The sequence below is a fragment of the Triticum urartu genome, chromosome 2 (assembly GCF_003073215.2).
Source record: "Triticum urartu cultivar G1812 chromosome 2, Tu2.1, whole genome shotgun sequence".
NCBI classification, from domain to species: Eukaryota; Viridiplantae; Streptophyta; class Magnoliopsida; order Poales; family Poaceae; genus Triticum; species Triticum urartu.
Genome location: NC_053023.1, coordinates 744643218 through 744652044, shown reverse-complemented (window position 1 = coordinate 744652044; position 8827 = coordinate 744643218). Strand labels below are relative to the sequence as shown.

The 8827-nt window shown below is 46.6% G+C and overlaps 1 protein-coding gene across 1 annotated transcript; it reads left to right on the top strand.

The window, feature by feature from the left end:
- Nucleotides 1-6870: 6870 nt before the first annotated feature.
- LOC125534596 lies at nt 6871-8819 on the top strand. Its single transcript, XM_048697779.1, has 2 exons — nt 6871-7291; nt 8351-8819. Exons 1-2 carry the CDS (start codon nt 7082-7084, stop codon nt 8441-8443), a joined length of 303 nt encoding a protein of 100 aa, XP_048553736.1. The 5' UTR covers nt 6871-7081; the 3' UTR covers nt 8444-8819.
- Nucleotides 8820-8827: the final 8 nt, after the last annotated feature.

The following is an 8827-nucleotide window of genomic DNA, read 5'->3' as shown; positions in this document are numbered from 1 at the left end:
TTAGAAAAGCTTTAGCAAACGAACTACACGATCTTTGTGCTATGCTTAGGATTGGGTCTTGTCCATCACATCATTCTCCTAATGATGTGATCCCGTTATCAACGACATCCAATGTCCATGGTCAGGAAACCGTAACCATCTATTGATCAACGAGCTAGTCAACTAGAGGCTTACTAGGGACATGGTGTTGTCTATGTATCCACACATGTATCTGAGTTTCCTATCAATACAATTCTAGCATGGATAATAAACGATTATCATGAACAAGGAAATATAATAATAACCAATTTATTATTGCCTCTAGGGCATATTTCCAACAAGTACTTCTCTGCGATCGTTCACAATTTTGCTCCAGTCTTTCACTATTAAGCATTCCTCGCTTTTAGAAATCCTGAATGCACTAAAGTGCATTGTAGGATATCTTGGCCGTAAGCTAACAATTCTCATGTGACCTTTAGTCTCGATCCAATGAGGCACAACATTCATCGAGAGTCCCTGTTGAAGAACATCATATAGTAACATACTTAGCAATGAAGTTTAGCTTAAAAATAATGTATGCAAAAGATGCACTGAGGACTCATAGAAAAAATCTTACCATCTTTCCTAAATAGATGTGACCATAGTTCGATACGATCACTATTAGACGCACGTCTTGAGTACTGAGATTTTCAAATCCAGAAAAATAATTTGTCTTGACAGCATCAAGATCCTCAAGCCATGAAACATAATGACCTATCTCCTCGCAATTTAGTTCAGCCCCGGGACAGTGGTAGGTCATGTCTACCAAACTACGGACATGTTTGCTTGAATGGAAATAAGCTGTGGATAGAAATTAGTTGTCAACTATGTTTGAATAAACAATATCGAAAATATAAATATGGTTGAGAAACTCACATAATGGTAGAACTGGAGGTGTCTGCACATCGACCCAAATGTCTCTATTATCTTCAATATTATCTTCGGGACGAATATCAAAGGTGATAAACATATCAAGCTCGAATGCATAAGCCTTGCATAGTGCTTGCCAATTTTTGCATTCAAAATAGGTGTAGGTGTCTGCATTGTATAATTTTGCGTGGAAAGTATAACCATGCTCGGTCTTCAAGTAAACTCTCTTAACCTCCATAGTAGTTTGCATAGGACTGAAACCTATCTTATCCAAGACAAAAACTCTTGCATGGCAGGGGATACGCTAGTAGAATAGTAAAATAAATAAATTATAAGCAGATGTCATGTTTAATTACGAAAAAGACTTGTCGTTATGACTTACTGTATCCACTTTGAAGGCCTCGTCCAGCTTGATGCTGAAGCGCCTATCATCATCTAGGAAGATTCTGTCGCACAGGCCGCGCTCGTCTTCTCAGTATTTGCAAATACCGTAATCCTTTTCGTTGTCAGACATTTCCTATGTTCATAGTTGAAACATTAATTGAAAATCGATCGAAGGCAAGTACCAGGTTACTCAACACACAAATCCGGGGCACTCGATATTTCCTACATATTCTGGCACAAGTCATACCAAAATTCAGGGGAAATCTGGCATGACCTTTGCTAAAATAGGACATATCGAGCGCCTGAAATTTGCCGGAACGGAAATGAATCAACACTCCGGCAAAACATAGGCCACTCGGAGGTGTAACCTGCAAACATGACCGGCCACTTGGGCAAGCACATATCCTATTTGAGCAACACAAGATATACATTTCAAAATATCTTATAGGACTCATATTGACATGAGCATTCAATAAGCAAAACCAAATCGTAAAATAAATAAGTATTCAAATTAGCATGCATTCAATAAGCAAAAGTAAATCATCTCATGCATCCGTACATCGTCGAATATTATCACTAATACATCCCGAATAGTATCATACATATAACATCACTAAAACAACTAAAACCCTAGCGCACGACGGGTGTCAGCGCGGGCGGTGGACACCCATAGAGAAGGAACCATCACAGGATCATAGCTCCAGTGAGATCCCTGGAGAACCTGCCAGGTATTGGAGAACCTGTGCTCCAACGCAAACAAGTAGCGACAGACGTGCGCGTCCTCCTCACTGACACGGTGACGCACCACCTCCGCGGGGTCCTCGAGCCTCTGGACCGTCACTGGCCCACGCGACCGCCACCAAAGAAGGTTCGGGTCAACGACGGGCTGACTCCTCATCAACCTGCGCCCCCCGGTAGGTAGCGCCTCCCAATACCAGCCCGGTGGAGCCCAGTCCTGGACATGGCCCATCTGGTGATGCAGGTGTCCTCCGCCGACTCGACGACGAGGATGCGGGATAGGCCTCGTCGACGTCGATGCGGGAATAATTGCTTTAACTAAAAAAGTAAACTAGTTCTATTAATGTTCGTACTAAAAATAAAATAGTTGTATTAATTCAACTAGTTCAATTACGCACTTACTACAAATAAAAATAAACTACTTTTTACTAAAAATAAACTAGTTCAACTAGTTCTGTTAATTTTCTAAAACTTACTAATTGAATTTAATGAACCCTAACTCTATTAATTTGATGAACTCTAAAACTTACTAAAAAAACAGTAAAAAAACTAGTTAGATGAACTTTAAAATTTAACCCTAAATAAAAATAAACTAGTACCTAATTAGTACCTAGTTCTTACTAACTAATTAGTACCTAGGAACTACTACCCTAATTACTATATAATTACCTATTTTTTTAACTAGGGTTCATACTACCTAATTAAATAGGGTTAATACCAATGAAAAAAATAGCACGCTACAAAATATAGCGAGGCCTTTCTTCAAATGCTACAGAAGTTATAGCGTGCTAATAGTGTGCTATATTTCAAAATAGCGTTTAAAAAACGCCAAATATATCTAAAAATAAAGTATTTCAGTACCTTAAGACACCATCATAGAGAGACTAAATCTAGCCATAGATAGGAAGAATAAATTTTAAACTGAATCCCAAACTGTAGTCAATCTATTTAACATATAAACTCTGAACATTGTACATCTACCATGCACAAACCACATAGTAAACCTATGTTGGCCTACATTTACTCTGAACATTGATCTGTTACAGAGAGAGAGAGAGCAGAGAAGAGGGAAGGGGAAAGTGCTTACAGAGGGCGGGGAGAGAGATGGGGTCGGGGGAGACGGCGACACCAAGGCGCGGCGAGGCGGGGTCGGGGGAGACGGCGGCGAGGCGGGTCGAGGGAGACGGTGGCGGAGAGTGAGGGCAAGGGCTCCGGCAAGGTCGAGGTCGAGGAGGAGGAGGCACAGGCGCGCGACGACGTCGAGGGATTTGGGTGGGCCGACGGCGGGAGACGGCGGCGGGGTGGGTCGAGGGATTTGGGGAAGAAGTGGTGGCCGGGGGAAAACGGTTTTGGTTAAGTCAAACTTAGCGGTAGCGGGTTTCACAGAACGCGCTATAGCTACATTAGCTATAACGCCTCTTACGAACAAACGCTACAACTACGACTTTCTCGTTTTTTTCGCTTTTTCATTTATTTTGTTGTCCATTTTATTTTTTCCTTTCGCCTTTTTCTATTTCTTTCATTTTCATTACTTTTCTATTTGTTTTCCATTTTATTTTATTTCCATTAGCAGCAGCGCTCTTCATACGGAACGCGCTGCTACTTATGTCTTAGCTGTAGCGCGCTTCTTTCAAGCCCGCTACTGCTATGCGTAGCCTATCACTTTAGCAACGGGAATATTAGTGGTAGCGCTTTTTCAAGTGCACGCGCTATTGCTACAACCTTATATGTAGCGCCCTTTTCGATAGCGCGCTACTGCTATTTAGCACTAGCGCCCTTTTTTGACCCGCGCCACTGCTAAATTTCTATGTATAAGGTTTTCCCTAGTAGTGGAAGGCTGTCGGCGGTGGAATGATCAGAATGCGTGACGGCGGCGGCATGGTGCGACGCGGTCAGCTTGCGGCAGCAGCACCCGAGGAGGTTGCCGCTAGAGCGCGGCTGGGATGGGAAGCAGCGGTACTATATATCAGAGGTCGTGGATGGAGGAGGTCGCGAGTATCCTGTGCATCGAGCGATCGGGATCGAAGGGTAGCTAGATGGTTAGGTTGTTTTGGCAATCTGCCACACAGTTGCCAAATACATATTTCGATAAATAAAATGTTGGAATCAGAGACACGCCAGAATAAGACAAGACTACCGACGACTCCGACCACGTACCAAATCCATCTGTCGCCCACTCCGCCATACCACGCGGACGCACATGCTACTGTTCCCTTCTCCTCCATAAAACAGCGGAAAGCCCTCTCAAGAGGGGCGCGACCCAAAATGTCGCTGCCAATGAAAAATCAAACCAATCATCCATCTCTCGAAATATTCCGGGTTTGTGTTGAAGTATCGACGTGCTAAGTGAATACGATATCCAACCAACCCCAACTTTCGAGTTTCCCATCCTCTGAGATTGTCGGATCCAAACCAAATTGAAAATCCATCCTCACCTATCAGGACGCATAAAAATCGGTGCCCTAACTAGGGTTCTTTCAACTGCTCAAATTTAACTAGGGTTCTTCTAATCTCTTCTCCGTCGGATGTGAGCAGATGACTAAGTGCATCTCCAGCTGTTGCCCTCCCCCCAGAACGCATAAAAATCGCCCTCTAGGGGCGAGCCGGCGATACAATTGGCGCTGGGGCCGGTTTTGCGCCCAGTCGTCGCCCCCAGGCGCCGAAATTAGCCCACTTTTCAGCCCCATTTAGGCGAATAAAAAGCTCATATGGGCGAGAATAGGCCCATATTCGGCGTGGTTCACCGTGTCTCGGCATTCAAATATCAACACAATTGTATCTTATCATTATGTCATCACAAAAAAATCAAATACTTGAACAAAATAGTACAACAAGAAATAGTTCAATACAAATTATATAGTTCAACAAATAAAAACTCATATTTCATCACACGGCGCCCCCCTTGAGCCTCCATAGGTGCTCAATCAGATCTTTTTGCAGTTGATGATGCACCTATGGGTCTCGGATCTCCTGACGCATACTGAGATAGGCAGTCCAGGTTGCCGGTAGCTGGTGATCAACTTCGACTAGAGGACCCTGCCTGTAGTATGGTTCAGTGTCAAACACTGGGTCTTCTTGCTCGCTCTCGATGATCATGTTGTGCAAGATGACACAGCAAGTCATAATCTCCCACATTTGATCTTTGGACCAGGTCTGAGCGGGGTACCGGACAACAACAAATCGAGATTGGAGCACACCAAATGCCCGCTCGACATCCTTCCTGCAAGCCTCCTGAATCTTCGCAAACCAGGTGTTCTTGCCTCCTGTCACAGGGTTTGAGATCGTCTTCACAAATGTTGACCATCTTGGATAGATGCCGTCAGCTAGATAGTATCCCTTGTTGTAGTGCCGCCCATTGATCTCGAAGTTCACCGGAGGAGAATGACCTTCAATAAGCTTGGCAAAGACATGAGAGCACTGCAGCACGTTGATGTCATTGTGAGTTCCTGGCATACCAAAGAAGGAGTGCCAAATCCAGAGGTCCTGTGTGGCCACCGCCTCAAGTACCACACTGCAACCGCCTTTGGCGCCTTTGTACATCCTCAAGCAAATGGCCAGTTCTTCCATTTCCAATGCATGCAGTCGATGCTTCCAAGCATCCCAGGAAAGCCGCTTGCTGCATTTTGTGCTAGGATCCGAGCAGTGTCTTCCGCATTGGGTGTTCTCAGGTATTGCGGCCCAAACACTGCCACCACTGCCCGACAGAATTTGTAGAAACACTTTATGCTGGTGGACTCGGCCATGCGCCCATAGTCGTCTTGTGAATCACCGGGAGCTCCGTATGCAAGCATCCTCATCGCTGTTGTGCACTTCTGGATGGAGGTGAATCCAAGGGCGCTGGTGCAATCCATCTTGCACTTGAAATAGTTGTCGAACTCCCGGATGGAATTCACAGTCCTGAGGAAGAGCTTTCGGCTCATCCGATAACGGCGACGAAATGTTTTCTCGCCGTGAAGTGGAGCATCAGCGAAGTAGTCGGAGTAGAGCATGCAGTAGCCTTCGAGACGATGCCGGTTCTTTGCTTTCACCCGCCCCGCCGCCGAGCCACCTCGCCGCGGCTTTTCATTGCTCGCCAGCAGCTGGGCGAGGGCGGCGAGCACCATGAGATGCTCTTCTTCCTGGACGTTGGCCTCGGCTTCCTCCTCCAGCAACGCAGCGAGCGCTTCCTCGTCATCCGAGTCCATCGCGGAGGCAGGCAAATCACTGAACCCCTTGCACCCGGCGGGGCGTGTACCCGCCGCTAAACTGCCCCTCCGCGGCCCGAAACGGCGGCCGGAAACGCCCAGCTGCTATTGGAGGGGCTGCCGCGGCGAAGCTCTGCTATTTTTCCGGCGGGGATTGGCTGTCTAGCGGTGAAGGGCGGCGGGCGGCGTCAGGATATAGCTAGTAGCGGCCGAGGGTGCGGGGGGTGGGAGGTGAGTCGGGGAAGAAAACCTTGACTTTTCCCCTGACGGTGTGGGCCAGCCGCGCTTTTCCCTTGCGTCGGAGCCCCCAATTGCCCCCAGTGCGCCGGGTTCGGCCTGTGACCGCCGGACGGAAAAAAGGGCCGAACCGGCGATTTTCGGCGTCCTGTGGGCACGACCGGTGCGTTTTTTAACGCTGATGCCGAAAAAATGGCTAGAGGGCCTGTTGGAGACGCGGCTAGAGATACTCTAGGATAAAAAATGAATAGGAGGTCGATCTGTGGGAGGGTCATGTCGACCAATCGTAAACCAACCACGCCGCCCCTTGATCCCGAAGAATTTCCCGCTCAACCCATGCCGAAAAATCTAGAAAAAATCTTCTGAGATTTTTGGTCAAAAAAAAAGAAAAAGAAATTGAATTCCATCCATCACACTCACACAGAATTGAAGGCACCCCCAACCCAAGCAGCCCCCGCTTCTCTTCATCTCCCCACGATTTATTCCCCAAACCAACACCGCCGCCGCCGCCGATCTCCTCTACCCCAACCCCACCGCCGGCATCCCCCAACCCCCTCCCTCCCCCACCACCTCCGCCCCCAAACCCTAGCATCCTCCATCCAACCTCCTTCCTCGCGCCCGCCCGCCCGCCCGAGACCTAGCCTGCGGCCATGGCGGCCGAGCCCAGGATCCGCCCCCAAGAACAGGACCCGGCGCACGGGAGGGAGGGAGGGCTCCTCTTGTCGGCCGTCGATGCCTCCAGCAGCGGCTGCCTAGGGTTCTTCTTCAACCAGCGCCAGCGGCATCGTCGTCAGTCAGGCGGTGAAGACCACCACGGCCCCGCTGCTGCTGCTAGTGCGGACCGACGCCACGCCATGGAGGTCAGTTTCCCACTCTCTCCTTCCTTGCACCGCAGATCTTGGATTGGATTTCGCAGCAGGTCATCCTCTGCATCCTCAGGGAAATCTAATTAAGGACGAGTGCGTCTCTAGTTTTCTGCCCTTGACCAAAATCCCCCAGCCATGAGGGCCGAGATGGCTTGGCGTACTGTCCCGGCCATCAAGGGCCAGAACCATGCTAGCTAGATCTGTTTCTGTTTGTTGCTATATATCAATGGAACTGGGGCCTTTTGGCCCTTTTATATTATTCTAAAAAACAAAAACTGTTTCTGTTTGTTGTGTGGGTAACTAGACAACTAAGCATTTTTTAGTTTTTGTCAAGGACGTACTTGTAATCTGGTCAACTAAGTATTTTTTCTAGCATGGCAAGTAAGCATTTGTGTAATCTGAAAACTAAGATCTTCTTTAGCATGCCGACTAAGCATTTGTGTAATCCGGAAACTAAGAATTTATTTAGCCTGCCAACTAATTAAGCATCTGTGTAATCTGGACACTGAGCATTTATTTAGCATGGCAACAAAGCAATTGTGTAATTTGGAAACTGAGCATTTTATTTAGCATGTCAACTAGGCATTTGCGTAACCTCGACACGAAGATGTTTTTCAGCATGGGAACTAAGCATTTGCGTAATCTGGACACTTATCATTCTATTAGCATGACAACTAATCACTTTATCTTCCCTTCTTCCCATTGCATTTTTCTAGTTCAGTTTGCCCATCTTTGTTACTCCCTCTGTAAACTAATATAAGAGCGTTTAGATTACTAAAATAGTGATCTAAACGCTCTTATATTAGGGTTTAGGGATCTAAACGCTCTTATATTAGTTTACGGAGGGAGTACAAGGGAGGGAATATACACATGTGTATCTATGTGTAGTTAGCTTTTGGGTATTGATGATCTGGCTGGCTGTTGCTCTACCGCCAGGAAATAATCTATCTTGGCATTAGCGTTTCCTCAAGATTCAAGTTCAGTACGTCATTCCGCTTTAGTTGATGAATTCCACAAATGCAACCTCTCATTGTTGTTAGTGTGTCCTAACAGGACCTTGCTGTCGACTTCCGTGGATTGGACCTTGCTTCGACGCCATGTATTGTATTCGATTCGCATGGCTCCGAGCTCCATCGTGATGGATAGGTGCTGCTCCTTTCTTTCCCCATGGATCCCCTCCCATGACCTTTTCTTTTTCCCCTGATCTCATTGGATTCGATTTGCCAGCTAATCCGTATTGGGCTTAGTTTTTCTCTGCATCATCATGGAAACAATCCATATTGGGAAAATCTGGGTGATGTGTGCGTTTTGCTTCCGTGGATTTTAGCCCGCGGCAGCTAATCCATGTTGTTTTTTCTTGTTTTGCTCAACCCCCTGTTTCTGTTTGTTGTGTGTGTAACTAGGCAAATAAGCATTTTTCAGTTCTTGGCAAGTACGTACTTCTAATCTGGTCAACTGAGTATTATTAGCATGGAAACCAAGCATTTGTGTAATCTGGAAACTAAGAATTTTTTTTTAGCTCGACAACGA

Coding starts and splice junctions, on each gene's coding strand:
- LOC125534596 (XM_048697779.1), top strand. CDS start 7,082: ATGGCGGCCGAGCCCAGGATCCGCCCCCAAGAACAGGACCCGGCGCAC. Junction 7,292..8,350: donor ACCGACGCCACGCCATGGAG/GTCAGTTTCCCA, acceptor GTGTCCTAACAG/GACCTTGCTGTCGACTTCCG.